Source organism: Thamnophis elegans, chromosome Z (genome assembly GCF_009769535.1).
Source record: "Thamnophis elegans isolate rThaEle1 chromosome Z, rThaEle1.pri, whole genome shotgun sequence".
Taxonomy (NCBI): domain Eukaryota; kingdom Metazoa; phylum Chordata; class Lepidosauria; order Squamata; family Colubridae; genus Thamnophis; species Thamnophis elegans.
Window position 1 is genome coordinate 18,674,359 of NC_045558.1, and position 17,440 is coordinate 18,691,798.

General features: G+C 40.9%; 1 protein-coding gene across 1 annotated transcript in view; it reads left to right on the forward strand.

The window, feature by feature from the left end:
• PARD3 (par-3 family cell polarity regulator) overlaps window positions 1–17,440 on the forward strand; it is a 492,108-nt gene that overhangs the window by 246,678 nt on the left and 227,990 nt on the right. The window contains exon 3 of the mRNA XM_032237658.1: window positions 5,361–5,529. Within this exon, the coding sequence (XP_032093549.1) occupies window positions 5,361–5,529 (169 nt within the window). The remainder of the gene's footprint in view (window positions 1–5,360; window positions 5,530–17,440) is intronic.

The following is a 17,440-nucleotide window of genomic DNA, read 5'->3' on the forward strand; positions in this document are numbered from 1 at the left end:
TATTGGAATTTGTCAAACAAAAATGAGAACAAGAGAATAAAAATACCATGACAGGGACGATAGACACATTAGTGCAGTTATGCACATCCCCTCTACTGACCACTTAAGTATGAAGTAAGGTCCACGGAAGTCCATTTGTGACTGAAAATGAAAATGGGTAGCTGAGACAACTGAATCAGGTAGGGCATTCCAGTCTTTGACAACTCTTTTACAGTAATCATATTTTTTACAGTCAAGTTTAGAACGATTTACATTGAGTTTAAAGTCAATCTTCACAGTGCTAAAAACTTGCATATAAATTTGCACCATGGTGCAAATTTGATTAGATAATTGCGAAATGAAATGGTAGTAGAGGTGAGGATTGGCTTTGCAGAAAACTGTAAAGCAGAGAAGAACAACAAAGATGATTAGGGGACTGGAGGGAGTAAGACTATTCTCCAAAGCACCTGAAGGCAGGAGAAGAAGCAATGGATGGAAATTAATCAAGGAGAGAATCTACCTAGAACTAAGGAGAAATTTCCTGACAGAACAATTAAATCAGTGGAATAGCTTGTCTCAAAAAGAAGCAGATGTTCCAACACTGGAAGTTTTAAGAAGAGATTGGGCAGCCATTTACTGTATCTCTAATGATATAGGGCAGTGATGGTTAACCTATGGCACACCTACTACAGGTGGCATGCAGAGCCCTTTCTGCAGGCACACCAGCCGTTGTGCGTGTGCCTCCTGTTAGCCACTGGTCTTGGGTTTCTGCCACACAACTGCGGTGTGTGTGTATGCATGTAGGGATGCACGCACGCATGTGCTCCGGTGCATGTGTCTGGGGCGCTTGCATTGCATTTTGGGGCCTTATACAGTGCCCTGTTTTGGCTTCTAGGTTGGTGCAGGAGGCCTTCCAGGCCCCAAACGGGGCATGGGGGGACCCCCTCACCGCTTTTTGGGTCTGGAAGGCCATCTGAACCAATATGGAAGTCAAAAATGGGCAATGGGGGGGCGGGGTGCATTCATGGGGGCCAGGGGAGCATAGGGAGTCACGCATCCATGCATGGGAGGCAGGTTGCATGCGGGGGGGGGGGTTGTGGACACATTGCATTATGGGTGCGGGATTATACATTATATTTTTGGCACGTAACAACAAAAAGGTTTGCCATCATGGGTATAGGGTCTCTTGCTTGCGTGGGAGATTGGACTAGGCATCCTCTAAGGTCCCTTCTATCTGTCTTATTTTGTTAAATCTGCAACAAAAAGGGGCTACCAAATATCTACAATGATATTTTTGACTTCATGTCACCACAAAAACATGTAGAATTGTAGTTTAAGCAATCTGTTTCTTTGAGAAAAAAGTTTATTGGATGTTTTCTGTATCACTTTCTTGTCTACCAGATAATTTCATTTGATCAGATTGACTGATTAAGTCACAGGATTCTGTTTTTCTTCCATTCCTTTCATATTTTCCCCATAATATTTTATCTAGATAGTTAAAATTATCTATTCATCAAGGAAAATCATGATTACCATCTTCATTACTCTTTCAAGTTACTTTGGTAGCTCGGCCATTAATTTCCCTAAAATATATCAATTTGAGATGGAGAATGAGGTTGAATTTTAGAAATGGAGATGGGATGTCATCCTACACAAGGAAAGCACACAATTTTCTGCTCTTTCTACTTAGCACATTAAAATGGCAAGTGATTGTCAAATGTGGAATTGCCATGGAAGCGATTCTGTGATATTTCTCTTTTTTTCAAACATTAAGGTAATCAGCATGTCCTTTCTTCTGACATTTATATATTCACCATGAACTTCTCTAACAACCAACACTTTTGTGCAGATTACTGAAATATAAAGTTTTCCTGTTTTCAGGAATATATATTGAATATTTGGCCATCAGGTCACAGGGTATATGTAGACATAATGTCAGATGCCTAGTTAGCCAGGGCTGGGTTCCTGCCAGTTCTAACCTCTTCTATAGAAGAGGTTCCACAAGTCTACAGTACCATTTAGAACCGGTTCCAGCTCCCTCCCCCCGCCCGTCTGCACATCATCAAGATGAAGAACGAGAGGAGGAATTCTGGGAGTTGAAGTCCACAAGTCTTAAAGCTGCCAAGGTTGAACACCCCTGGGTTTTTTCCCCTAAAGGGTTAGGGATGCAAGGGTCTTGTAACTTGACAGCTTTAAGACTTGCGTGCTTCAAATGCCAGAGTTTCTGAGCCAACATTTTGGTTGCTAAGCAAGAGTGTTGTTAAGTGAGTTTCACCACATTTTATAAGTTGGCCACGTCCACCCAGTCACATGGCCGGCAAGCCACTCCCACCCAGTCACATGGCTGGCAAGCCACTCCCACAAAGCAAGCCACACCTACAGAAGAGGTTCTAAAAAAATTTGAAACCCACCACTGATACCACCTATGATTAGTTAACAAAAGACCATGATTTAAACTACGTTGCTTTGGCACTATCTGTAATTCTACATGTGTTTTTATTTCTTATATTACTACAGCAATCATAAGATATTAAACCCAAATCTATAATTTGTCACAGATTTTAGGAATTACCAGTTAACTAGCATTGCAATATTTACCTGTTTTATGTGGTGTGGTAGCAAGAACACATTCAAAGGGCTTACATCCTATACAAATAAACTCCCAATTACAGGAATCTATTTTATTTATTTATTTATCATTCATTCATTCATTCATTCACTCACTCACTCACTCACTCACTCACTCACTCACTCACTCACTCACCTTTCTTTGCTTGTGTGCTACCCATTTCTGGAACCTCTGGGTGACTGACTCACAGTGTTAATGCAGAATGAAATAACCCTCAATTATGCTATGGTTTTAGGAATCTATGATTTTATTAGTGCTGTTCCTTATGCTTTTTTGTATGAAGCCTGATCGCATACAAGGGAAGGAATATCTCTCTTGGGAATTGGTTAATGAGCTGATATTTTCAGGCTGCATTAAAATACTGTTATAGATATTTGGTCGCACTTTTCTTGTGGATTAGGTTCACAGCTTTCAGTGCAGAGCCAACCGCCACCTCTACTACCATCTGGCTTTACACTTTTCGGATAAAACATTGCAGTGCAAATTTATATGCGAGCTTCTAGCACTGTGCTTGCTGACAAATCCAATATCTGTAACTCTTAAGATTCTGGGAGAATCCCTTATTTTGAGAAAGTTGAACGCCTAGAAATTCCTCCATTTATTAGATTCTCTGCTGGAATAGCTGTGAGATTGAGTTGTGACATAGACAAATAGACATTTTGTGACTATAATTTCTTGATAGTATTATCACTTGTGGTCTATATGAAGCAATTTGGGAATCATGTCGCAGCAGGGCTGCTTGTTATAATAAGCTAACATTCTCAGTCAGCTTACTGTTTGTCACAAATACAACCAATTGCTCAGATTATACTTTGCTTATGCTAACATTTGGGAAAATGCAACTACTAAATGGGATGCATATAATTCAGGTAAGTATGAGATAAGGCACTTAAATACTTAGTGATTTATAAAAGTAGCCCTTGATTAATAATGATAATTGGATCCGGAAAATTCTTTGCTGAGCAATAGGGCCTTAAATGACGACATTACATGACTTATACCAACTCAGTTGCAGTTGGGGCCATTAAGCAAACCCTGGACCATTGTTGAGCATGAAATCATGTGATTGCCATTTGAAACCTCTTGCTTGGCTTCCCCTTTGTCTTTCTTTTCAGAATCCAGCAGTGATGTTGCAATGGCTGCAACTTTAGGTACCTTTGTACATCTCTTTTGTAACTTCAAATAGTTAGTCACTGAACAAATGATTATTAACTGAGGGTACATAGCTTATATTACATAGCTTGGAAGCCATGTCTTCCTAAGTTTCTAGAATCAAAAGAGTTGGAGGAGAAGTTAGATGTCTTCTGGTCCAACCCTCGGTTCGGGGCAGGAATCCTCTCATCACAGATAAAGGATTGTTCCAAATTTTCCTTGAGAATTTCAATAATGTGCAGTGATGGACCTCCCAAGTTTTCAGGAATCAGTTTGCCCCTGCTGTAATAAGGAGGAAATTCCTTTTCCTTTTGAGTTTGATTTCCCTCTGGAAAGCCTCTAGGAGTCTTGCAACAAAGAAAAGTTGTGTACAACAGTTAAACATTAAAATGTGACAAGACTCTTTTGTGTACCTCTATTGAGAAGTCACATTTTGATCACTTTTCAGTAAGTTCTAATCTGCATGGATCCATTCCTGAAAACATATATTATTTATTCATTTTGGAACACATTTGTGTATAATTACAGGATATTTCTTTTTTGATGACTATAACAGCAGTAATTTATAATTAGCCCGGGTCAGTGTCAGGAGGGGAGGCTGGGGAGAAAGGAAGGTAGAATTAATGAAGTTATAAATCTTTGGGTAGGGTAACTGAAAAGTCCAAGGATTTTTTTTTTTTCAGGGAAAGAGTGAACCACAAGGATCTACATTCCCCCCCCCCCCAGTTCTCTGTATACCATTGAAGAATTGAGTATATAAGTCAATATTCAACTTTATTGCTGAGTGTAGGAGAAGCAGTACGCTGCTCAATTTAATTGAATATGCTGAACACAAATGCATAGCACATTTCATGCTTAAAAAGTAGCACAGTTAAGGTGCAGTTCTATATGCATTTTCCTGCAGATTTATTATTAAATAGGTAAATAAGGGATTGTATTGTAAATAATCCATCTAGTACTGAATAGTTTTGCTTGTATTTCAACTTTGGCAAAGTCATCGCCTTGTCTTTAGAAAATGAGGTGAGATAAATTGTTTTTAAAAATGTCTATAACATTTCTACCTTTTCTTATATGTATAGCTATGTCGGTTGTATATTTAACATCTGATGGCTTAAGATTATAACCAAGTATTTGACCTGAAATGTCTCCTACATCAAATCTGGCAAGACATATTTGTGTCTAATTTCTAGTTAAATAATTTTATTTCCTCTCATACAGAATAGGTACATTCAACATCAGTTGTAAAAATACTGGGACAATCTAAAGAGCAGCATTCCTTATGTAGTGAAGGATGAGTCTTATTTAAAACAATAGTAACCGGATTTTATTTTTTAATTTTTTAAATGGGCTATAAGGGGTTTGGGACACACGGGGGAGGTTGTCCTATGACTTCAGATATTCAATTTGCACAGCAATCAAGAATTCTAATGAAGAGGTTTCACATGACTGAGTAGGAGCAACGTGATTCTGTAGGGCATATTTTTATGCAATTGATCAGTCCTATTAATAAAATATCCTTCATTGCTTGATGTAGCTGATAATGATGATGGAGTTGTAGTATCACTCCCCTTCTAATTAGAAATTAATTTGTTGTTTGTAGCTTGTGGCTATATTTGATGAGCAAGATCCAAACCATGGAGGAGATGGCACCAGTGCCAGCTCTACAGGCACCCAGAGCCCTGAGATTTTCGGTAGCGAACTGGGCACAACTAATGCATCTTACGAAGCAGCAAGTGAAATTGAAGTCACGCCTTCAGTTCTTCGCACAAGTAAGTAAAGTCTCTCCATTTCTTTGCACATTTTATCTTCATTTACTAAGATGCCAAGTTCTGTTAACTCTTGTGGCTGTAGGGGAGATGATTCATTATGTGTCCCTATCATAGGCCAATTAAAATGCAGAAATGGAGTAAATGTTGAAAATAGCCAACTAAAAAGCTTGGACCATTTTTCTTTTTTTTAATAACGTGGCTGTATTCTTTAACAAAAATAAACTTGGTTGGATCCGTGAAAATGAATGAAACTCCTGTTCTCCATTCCATTAAAGGGCTACAGGTAGTCCTCAACTTACAACCATAATTGAGCCCAAAAGTTCTGTTGCTAAATGAGAGAGTTGTTAATAGCAATAGCACTAAGACTTATATGCAGTTTCATAGTACTTTACAGCCCTCTCTAAGCAGTTTACAGTCTATTGCCCCCAACAATCTGGGTCTTTACCTACCTCAGAAGGACGGAAGGCTGAGTCAACCTTGAGCCTGGTGAGATTTGAACTGTCAAATTGCAAGCAGCCAATAGGCAGCAGAAGTATCCTGCAGCACTGCATTCTAACAAGTGCACCACCTCGACTCTTAACTCATAAGTTAATTGAATTTCGCCTCATTTTATGACTTTTCTTGCCACAGTCAGTAAGTGAATCACTGCATTTGTTGTTAAGGTTGTTAAGTGAATATGGCTTCCCCATTGATTTTACTCATCATAAGGTCACAAAAGGGGATTACGTGAACCCCCTCCCCCGAAGAGTGCAACCGTTATAAATATGAATCAGCTGCCATGTGTCAAAATCTTGATCACATGACCATGGGATTTTGCAACAGTAGTGTAAAAAATAGTCATAAGTCACATTTTTTAGGGCCATTGTTACCTCGAACACTCATTAAACAAATGGTTGTAAGTCGAGAACTACCTGTACATTGGGAATGCTTCTTCTTTTTTTTTTTTGAACTCTGAAGAATTGTACAGGACTATTTCCAAAAAATCCAAGCAAAAATGTGTGCATTTGAAAAAATGGAATGAATGGATGGTTAACTAGATACAGGAAAAATGTTCTAAATTGCAGATTAAGGAAAACAGTTTACAAAAATGCATATACTGGTTGTTTGCTTAACCATTCATTCAGTGACTGAACATTAGATAAAGGTAAAGGTTCCCCTCGCACATATGTGCTAGTTGTTTCCAACTCTCGAGGTTGGTGCTCATCTCAGTTTCAAAGCCGAAGAGCGAGGGCTGCCTGAAGACACTTCCATGGCCATGTGGCCGGCATGACTAAATGCTGAAGGTGCATGGAACGCTGTTACCTTCCCACCAAAGGTGGTTCCTATTTTTCTACTTGCATTTTTGCATGCTTTCGAATTGCTAGGTTGGCAGAAGCTGGGACAAGTAACGGGAGCTCACCCCATTACATGGCACTAGGGATTCGAACTGCCGAACTTTCTGATCGACAAGTTTAACATCTTTGCCATTGAACCACCTCATCTCTCTTGACTGAACTTATGTCAGCCCTAAATTGGCGGCGGCGGGGTGGTGGTGGTAACTTACAACTGGTCCTCAAGAGTTTTGTCCATTGCAGCTTCTTGTGGTCCTATGATTGCCATTTTAACCTTCTTTGTTGGCTTCTTATAATAAGGTGGCCAGACGTCCCGCTTTTGGTGGGATAGTCCCGATTATTAATAATTTGTCCCGCCTCCTGCAGCATTTCAAAAACGTCCTGCTTTTCACCCACTCTCCTCTTTTCAAAGCACACATAAAGTAATTAGCAAAGGGCACAGGACGTTTTTCCCTGTTGCACAGCGGAACGATCCTTCCCCTCACTGGAGAGCCAGACAGATGCTTTTAAAGGGCGGATGCCGTGTTTCTGGAGTGAGGGTGGTGGCAGCTCCAGCGGCAAATTTAGTTAGATCAATCGGTATCTGACGATTTATGGGTTGTATGGTGAAAGGAGCCGGGGTGTCTCGTTTCGTACTGTCCGACACCAATTTTTGCAGCAGAGAAGAGCTGCTGAACTCTGCATGAACTCTCGCAACCCAACACAGTGGCGGCTGCCATGGGTGGGGGTGCCAGCGGGAGCTTTGGTGGCTTCACCTCAGCCGCAGCGCCAGGCGGCAAAATTTTAAATCAAGAACACCCCCTCCCTCCCTCCCCCTGCCCCCCCGCCAATGGTGTCCCGCTTTACCAATTTTAAAATCTGGTCACTTTATCTTATAAGCAAAGTCAGTGTGGAAGCTATCAGGAGTTTAGAAATGCATACCATTATTGCTTAATGATCCACGGTGATTCATTAAATAACAGCAACTGTAAGTGCTGGAATTTCTATTGCAAAGTGGCTTACATCAGTCATTACAACTGGGTCACCTAGCCACAGAAATTTCAATCTCAATTGCTGAGTTAGCTGAGGACAGTTATAATTAGCCACTTGTGTATAAAAAGGTTTACATTGTTACAGATGCAGGAAAAAATGCAGGTTAACTAATATACCTAAAAAAATTGATGTGAAATGAACTTAGGAAGAATGACAAATCGAGCGGAAAAACAGTACTGACAAATTCGTCCATTCTTATTTGTGTTTTATAACTACAGTTCCGAAATAACCAAGCAAGAAGCATTTGCAACTAATGTTCTTTGTTTGTAGTTCTGGAATTGCACTTTTGACCTGAAGAATAAAGATGAAAAAGATGAAAACAGTGGCTTTAAAATAATAAGTGCATTGCGCTGTACCATTGGTGTGAAGGCTGCGATGTCCTTTCTTTCTGTCTCCCTCCATCTACCTCTCTTTTTCTTCATTCTTTCTTTATTACTTTCTAATTGCACATTACCTGCTGATGTACTGACTTCATATAACATTTCCAGTCAACTGATTTTTGTTCTCAAAAGAATAACAAAGTTGGAAGGGACCTTGGAGGTCTTTTAGTCCAACCCACTGCTCAAACATGAAATCCTGTACAGATAATCCTTGACTTAAGACCACAATTGAGCCCAAAATTTCTATTGCTAAGTGAGACATTTGTTAAGTGAGTTTTGACCCATTCTACAATGTTTCTTGCTCCACTTGGTAAGTGAATCCCTGCAGTTGTTAAGTTAGTCACATGGTTGTTAAGTGAATCTGGCTTGCCCATTGACCTTGCTTGTCAGAAAGTTGAGATACCACAACTGTTATAAATATGAGTCACTTGCCAATCATCTGGATTTTGATCATGTTTCCATAGGAATTCTGCAATGGGTGTAAGTGTGAAAAATGGCCATAAGTCGTGTTTTCAGTGTTGTAACTTTGAACATTGACTAAATGAAATGTTACAAGTTGAGGACTAACTATATAGTATAGTGTCAGGAGGAACACTTCCTTTATACTTCCCCAGCTTATTCTCCTTGAGTGAACATGCAATAGTTAAGGAGAATGCAAGGACATTACACTATAAGTATTATTATTTATTTATAAAATTTATATTGCTGCACATGGCGACTTAAGGCAGCTTATTATAACTAGAGCTCCCATGGAAAATAGTGGCCTGCTCTATTAGTCCATTTATTTTCCTCTTGCTACATTCCATGCAGAGTGTATATTTCATTGTTCGGATGTCATGCTGATAGACCAGGGAAACAAGCTTTGTCTTTATTTCACAACATGTTAGAAGTTGGCCAAAGGCAAAAGAATGACTTGAAGTGCCATTGTGGTTGTCATCCTATATTTCTGAATTTCTATTACTTTTTTTCTGCCCAATCTTTCCTTCATTTCTTTTTGCAGTGTTTATGAAGCAGAGTAATATATCTTTGAGTTATGGGGGTTTCGCTCTTGTAGGCTCATTTTTCTTGTGGCTTTCTGAAACCTAGCAGGCGATCTGAGTCTGACATTCTGTTATGGAATAATCTTGTCAGCTCAGAAGCCTTCACAGCTTATCATGTGGGAGCAAGTTGAGTTGATAAATTCCCCGTGAAGCAGTGAGGTGAGAAAGTGAAATCAATTATTAGATCCCCATCACCCTCCAGAAATACCATAGGATGAGCGACTGAGAAGGATGGAGCTTTCTGTGTCCTGATTTCAGGCACTGTAAAGAATTTCAAAGGATGTAACTTTCTTTTCTAGTACTAAATGTGCAGATATATACACCTTCTCTTAACAGGGAAATTGGAGAAGAGTTAGGCTCAGTATAGGTAGTCCTCGACTCAATAATTGAGCTGAAATTTTCTATGGCTAAGTAAGACAGTTCTTAAGTTAATTTTGCCCCATTTTATGACTTTCTTGCCACAGTTGTTAAGTGAATCACAGTTGTAAAATGAATCTTATTTTCACCTATCAGGAGGTTGCAAGTCAGGTGACCTGGGGACACTTTAGCCAACATAATAAATAGTCGCCAAGTGCCTGAATTTTTAATCACATGACCATGGGAAATGTAATTAGTCGTAAGTTTGAAAAACAGTTGTAAGTCACTTTTTTCAGTGCCATTATACTTTGAATGGTCACTACATGAACTGTTGTAGGTCAACCTTAAGAACGAAATTTGTGCCCTTTAGGGCCTGCATGCAGTCAGTGCTAGGACCATTCTCTAGTCTGTAGATGGAGCTAAGACAAAAATGAAAGTTGCTTTAATGTGCTTGACACTTTAAGGTAAAGGTTCCCCTCGCACATGCGTGCTAGTCGTTCTCGACTCTAGGGGGTGGTGTACATCTCCATTTCAAAGCCAAAGAGCCAGCGCTGTCCCAAGACTTCTCCCTGGTCATGTGGCTGGCATGACTAAATGCCGAAGGTGTACGGAACGCTGTTACCTTCCCACCAAAGGTGGTGCCTATTTTTCTACTTGCATTTCTACGTGCTTTCAAACTGCTAGGTTGGCAGAAGCTGGGACAAGTATTGGAAGCTCACTCAGTTACGTGGCACTAGGGATTCAAACTGCTGAACTGCTGACCTTTCTAATCGACAAACTTAGCATCTTAGCCACTGAGCCACTGCATTCCCTGCTTGACACTTTATAGTAGTTTAATTTGATTGCTTTCATTTTCCTTCAGTAAATACTGTATGGAAGGCATTTGGAGGAATTGAATTGATACATTTTTCCCAAGAACTGGAATGTGTTTATTTTTAAGGTTTTTCTCTTAATCTTCTAAAAGCTATTTTCCAAATTGGGCTGCCTGCTTAAAATCATAAGTTGGAAAATGCAAGGTGGTATATTTGTATGGCATCAATCTTTAGAGAAAAAGCGTGTGAAATATTTTGGCAATTTACCCTGGTAAATTAAAGGCAGTGTTTTGTTGCACCATTTAAAAGAATTCCTTCCTTTGAGAATATCCTTTTCTTCAGAATTCTCTACTGTACTGATATTTGAAACCATATTAGCAGGGCTACAGAAAACTGACTTTGAAATTCCTGATTTAAATCTCCTTTTAAAATGGAAATAATATCCTTGTTGAATTTCCTTTTTTGACTTAGGAAACATGGCACACAAGGGGCATTGTCCATATTTCAAATAATCACCTTCATATTATTCCACTTCTGTTTCAGCTCATAAAAACACGTCTAGTATCTGGGTAGTTTCAGATTCTGATTATTACATGTTGGCAGGATCATATATCTATTAATTAGATTGGAGATGGGATGCAAAATTGCTGTAATTATTGTAATTTTCCATCTAATTGTAGGGTTGGTGGTGAATATTTTCCTTCCGCAAAGTGAAAAACAGTATTCCATTTGAAATTGTTTGGTGGTGGTTGTAGATTTCTCTCTCCCCTTTTTTGGTGTTTTTAATTTTATTATTATTTTTTCTTTGAATAGGCTTTTTTCTAAATATTGAATGGATTATTTTATTGGCCAAAGGAGCTCAGGTGGTAAAACTTACATTTTATCCTGCTTTTCACACTCACTGACAAGGTAACAGTGCAAGCACTGTTCGACTGTACATCTAGGCATATTAGGCTAAGGTTAAATGAGTTGCTGAGATTTTCATTTTCTTTTGTTCAGGTTGCCATGTTACCCTTTCTTTTATTTTCTTTTTCCTTTTGTATTTGTGTATAAATTGAACCACCTTCCTTAGAAAGAGAAGGTTAGGCGTATCAGCTCCAGCTGAGAAAGTAATATGCATCTGGAATCCTATCCCCTCCTCCCTCTGCAGAAATATATAAGCATACATTCTTTGTAGTGTAGATAATGCAGAATTCGATGTTTGCAATGAAGCGAGATTAATGCTGGGCAACCAAGTCTTTGTGATCTCCTATAATGAAACCACACAAATATACCCATACTGTACATTTGCTTATCGTATGATATGTGGAACATCATATGTCTTCCTTCCCGCTTTCCACTGAAGTTTCTATATTTGGTGGTGGTTGCTGTTGTTATTATTTCCTTCGCTGAACTTTTGGGTGTAGCCTTTTGTTTTGGATGATCTAGAGTTCCCTCTCTCCCCACCTTCTTAAACCCTCTCCCCCAAGTCTGCTAAAACTGCTCTTTTTTTTTTTTGTATAATGGATTTCTGTATGTTTTGGAGAAGGACTGAGAAACTTGCTGTAGACGATGGGCTGTGGAACTGAAGTTTATTCCCTGCTGAAATGCATCATCTGCAGGCGCAGGTGAAAATTGCCAAAACTAATGAGCAATTTGGTAGATAAGATGGCTTGTCATTCTGTGACAGTGGGGCCACAGTTGCACTGCCTGTGAACCAATTTGTTTATTTTAAAGGATAACTATTAAATACCATAAATATAATTCTGGTTCCCTTGCCATCACAAAGCCACCAGCTTTTATATAATTTTGTAGACTAACTTTACACACACACACACACACACACACACACACACACACACACACACACATGTTTTATTTGTGCTGCAAATATAACAAAGGCAACAGTAAAAATATTGGGTTTCTGTCGTGATGGACTCTTGTGACGAGCCGATTGACAGATGATGGAAGCAGTTAGCTTCCTCCCATAATTGGGGCTTACCAGGGGTTGTGACACTAAATAAATATATGTGTGTGTGTGTGTGTGTGTGTGTGTGTGTGTGTGTATGTGCGTACGCACGCACGCACACATGTATACACACACACATACATACACACACACACATACACACACACACACACACACACACATGCATGCTGGCCTTGTTGTAGTCAGGTCTTTTCCCGTGTAAGATTGAGATTGTCTTGGTAATGTTTCAGTGCGGCCTCACTCACCATCTTCAGTTCTTGTGTTCTGCAATGCGCAGAAAGAACGCAGTAAGAAAAAAAGAAAAAACTTCCTCCCTTTTCCAGCACCTTAAAGTTACAGGACATGAAATTAATTTTGAAGGAACCAGGCTAATCTCCAAAACAGAACACTTCAACAAGAGAATAATTATGGAAGCTATCAAAATAGAGAAACACCCCCACAACATGAATAAACGTGATGATATCTCCTGCCTACCAGACAACTGGAAACAAGCCTTAGTCAACAAACGAACCCCACCTGCCACCCAGACCTTTACAACAAAAACAACAATAGACACACAGCCATCACCAATCAGCACCAATCTACCAATCATGATACAACCACAACCAATCATTCCACTTACTGAAATAAAGCCAGCACTCCACACCCACCCACCAAGATTTATAGAAAGACGGCAGCCCAAAACCCAGCCTGAAGATGGCGAGTGAGACCTTGCTGAAACATTGCCAAGATAATCTCAATCTTACACGGGACTATTCTGAAAAACATTTCTTGTTTACAGTTGAATTTATTGGGGGGTGGCTGGGCAGTTACCTAGGATAAATACCAATCCAATCCCATATGTATAGCAAGATTAGCTCTTGGCCCACCTCAGAGACTGAATGGATTGAATGATAAATTCATTTTTTAAAATAATAATCTAGTCAGTTCACACATAATTTGAAGATGACAGTATTAAGGCAGTGATTGCTAACCTTTTTGTCATCAAATGCCAAAAGAATGCACCCGCACCTATAATGCAATGTGTGCATAACACCTCCTGCACACTCCGCCTCCCTGTGCATACACGTGCAAGACCCTGTGTTTCCCCCACATGCATGTGTGCATGACCCCCCACATGCCCCATTTTGGGCCTAATAGGCCTCTCTGCAGGCCCCTCCCTGGGACCAAAAAATGGGCCGCTGGGGTGTCTGCCCCCCACCCCCACACATGCACACATATCTCCGTGTGTGCCCTGCCGCCATGCATGCTCAGCAAAGATCCCAAAATCAGCTGGCTGGCGGAAGGCATGCACAGCTCATGTGACTACAAAGTGGGCTCTGTGTGTCACGTGTGGCACATATGCCATAGATTTGCCATCAGGGCCTTATGGCAACACGTTCTTTCTTTCAAGGAAATCTTAAATAATTATCACAGGAGAATGTTGCTGTTTTTTAGAATTCTAGACCAATAGTACCGTATTTATCGGCGTATAACACGCACCGGCATATAACACGCATCCCCCATTTTAACACAAAAATTTGAGTAAAATTTTTTTTCATTAAAAATAAATGACTTGGAAGCTCGGAACTTAATGTTGGATTAAAATTTATAACATTAGAACATGAATTATAACATTAACTCCTCAACATAAAGTGCCTTCCTTCCTTCCCTCCCTCCCATCCCTTTCTTTATGTTTTCTTCATGCTTTCTTTTCTTTTTCCTCTGCTCTTTTTAAATCCCCCCCCCTTCTTCTCCTCCTCTACATTTAGGTTGGATTAGTTTGTACAACGGTCATCAAACTTCTGAAGTAAAAATAAATAAATAAATCATATTTAAGAAGAAGAAGAAAAAGGAAGACGTTTTTAGTTAAGTCAAACGTTTTAATAAAAGTTTCATCTTTTAAGATTTGTCCAACACATCCAATTGTAACCTTAACAGTAAAGAATATCACCCCAGCTGCTAAAGGTTCAACCAGTCTGAGAACCATTGAAAAGACAACAGTGCAAAATCCAAAAGACACAACTTCCTCACCGCCATTGCTTTGGTACCAAATCTTTGAGGAAGGGGCTCCAGAAAGAAGGAGGAGGAGGAGGAGGGGGAGGAGGAGGGGGAGGAGGAGGGAACCAAAGAGAGGCTTTTACCGAGTCTGCGCCCCACAGCCAGGACCGTCCTTGCGCCTCAAGCCGCGTTTCTTCCCCGCAAAGCCCTTCGGGCAACCCGAGAGTTCCTTTTGGCGCCAGAAGGGCTTTGCAGGAAGAAACGCCGCGTTTCTTCCTGCAAAGCCCTTCTGGCGTCAAGCGGAACTCTCGGGTTGCCTGAAGGGCTTTGCAGGAAGAAACGCGGCTGGAGGCGCCAGGACGGTCCTGGCTGTGGGGCGCAGACTCGGTAAAAGCTCTCTTTGGTTCCCTCCTCCTCCCCCTCCTTCCACAGTCTGTGTGACGCTGCCGCCAGGCTGAGAGCTGCCGCTGAAACAAGTTTGGGGAGGTCCTTTGCAGGCAGCCAGTTCTAGCTGCCTGCAAAGGACTTCCCCACGTTTGCTTTGAAAGAAACCTCTGCGCGGGAGTTAGAAACCTCTGCGCGGGGGTTTCTTGCCATGTGCGCGGCCGCGCGGCCGCGCACCTTAGAGGGAACAGTGGACCCGGCATATAACACGCAGTATCGGCGTATAACACGCAGGCAGGGTTTAAGCTTGCAATTTTAGTTTTAAAACTGCGTGTTATACGCCGATAAATACGGTATTTCATTGAAATGTCACGTCCCCGCCCCCAGAATAGATGTTCACAATATTCCTAGTTCTCGGAATTACCCAATGAAATGGGTTAAGTTGAGATGTCCCAACTCAGCAGGGAGTTGAACCTGGTTCTCTACAGGATAATAAACACTGTAATTGGTATTCCATCATGCCTCTCTTTTCATGCTCAGTCATACTATGCACCTGTCTTGATTGACTTTGTGATCTGCAGAAGAAAGAAGAGAAGAAAAATGCTAGCATTTTCACCAACTCCCCACTCCTTTAACCATCTGGCAGATTGGTGTACGAAAATTCTGCCTTGAGAGAAAAGCAGGATAAGGCAATCCAAGTTACACAAGGTACTTGCCCCAGAGAGCTGTCTAAGCAAACAAATCCAAAAAAAGGCATCCAAATTAAAACAGACCTGACAAAAGTCCTCCTGCTTGAATAAACACAGCACAGGGACTCTTGATCTCTTTCCAGCTAATTGTTTGCAGTGTGGAACTTATCTTACCAAGGTTTTCCTCACTTCCAGCTTGCTTCTGCTTTTCTGTAACTTAAATTCATTATTATATGGTCTGGATCCAGTAGAAAACAGATTGTGGCCTTCCTCTAGCCAAGAAACCCTTCCTCTTGGTTGTCTGTTCTTCAAAACACATCTTATTCAGATCCTTCAGATGCTATAAGCCACTACTTGGTTCTACAGATCAATAGTTGATCCCTTTAAATTGCCATTGGACTTCTGTTAGCCTTAAGAAATCTTGACCAAGTCACTAGCAAGATGGGATTACTGCAAAAAAACTTCTTTATTTTTCCACTAGAAGTCGCATGCAAAAACATAATTCCAGTTTATGTTACTTGGATGGTCATGAGAATCTGCAGTGAGACATTTGCCTGAGCCAATTGGGAAGGGGCGGGGGGGGGGGTGAGAGGAAGAGGTAGACCACCCACAGCAAGCTGTTCTTGTTGTTTTCCTCCAATGCACAGATGTCATTCCCTTGAGACTAGGAGCATAGAGTAGGTGGAGCAGGAAAGGTTTCATTTGTGGTTCCACCCTGTGGTGCTGTCTAATCAAGGGAGAATTGAAGCAGATAACAAACCAAGACTAGAGCCCAGCTGTTTCTTTTCCCTGAGCTATCTGGGGAACCTTCAGTGCAAATCTTCCATTCAAAATGACATCTACCTTCCCAAAACTAGGAGAGGAGGAGGGGAAAAGTTGCTCTCTTATATACAAATTTGTTGTGAAAGGTTCCTGGAAATTCAGCCTCCTCCTCGTCCTCCTTGTCTCCATAAATCCAGTTTTTCTATAAAATGCAACGAGCCCTCCCTTTTTTTAAAAACAAAAAAAACAAAAAATTGTTTTTCTGTTTGTTAGCCAGCAGCGTGGCTTTCTGCTTTTCTATATTGTGAATGATTTTGTCAGTACCAAAGCGTGGCAGATAAAATTTCTTCCTTCCCCCGATAAGGATCACTTTGTTTATCTGTCCAGACTGTATTTACTTTTCATTTCCCTTTAATGTGAGAAATTGCTTTGCAGTCTCAGTTTGAATTTTCTTTTTCCCAGCTGGAGAAATGCTTTGTATATTCATATTTCCTAGCCTTTCCCTACACATACATTGAAGTGCAATATCCCAAATCCCTGGTTGGTGCAAAGGTTTTACATCTTGAAGGGACCAGATTGGAGAAGGCTGCTCCAGGTGATAATACATTATTTATTTTGTAAGAGAAAATAGAAGACAAAATATAGATGCCAGTCCATATAGAATAAATATAATCCAAACTGAGTGTCCAAATTCACTCAAACCCCCAAAATGCAATGTCTGTGTGCCCCCCACACATGCACGTGCTTCCTCCTGTGCATGGGTCCTGTCCTCTGCTCATGTGCACGGCTTCCCACACATGTGCGTGCATCCTCCCACACACGCCCTGCCCCCTACTCATGCATGGCAGCTGGCCAGTGGGAGGCACGCACACATGCACAGCAGAGCTAAACTGGGATAACAGCTCAGATGCTCATAGAGAAGATGCTGTGGGCCACCTCTGCCATGCGTACCATAGGTTTGCCATCACAGGTATAATCGGTCAAGGCAAGAACCAGAGAAACCCTAGACAAAATAGACCAGGGGTGTTAAACTCAAGGCCCGGAGCCCGGATCTGTGGGGCCTCCCTGGAAATAGAGAAGGACCAGCCAGCGGTGCTTTTGCCAGCAAAAATGGAGCTTGGGAGGGTAATGTGCGGTCCTCCCAAGCTCCATTTTAGGCTGTGCCAGCCTCCTAT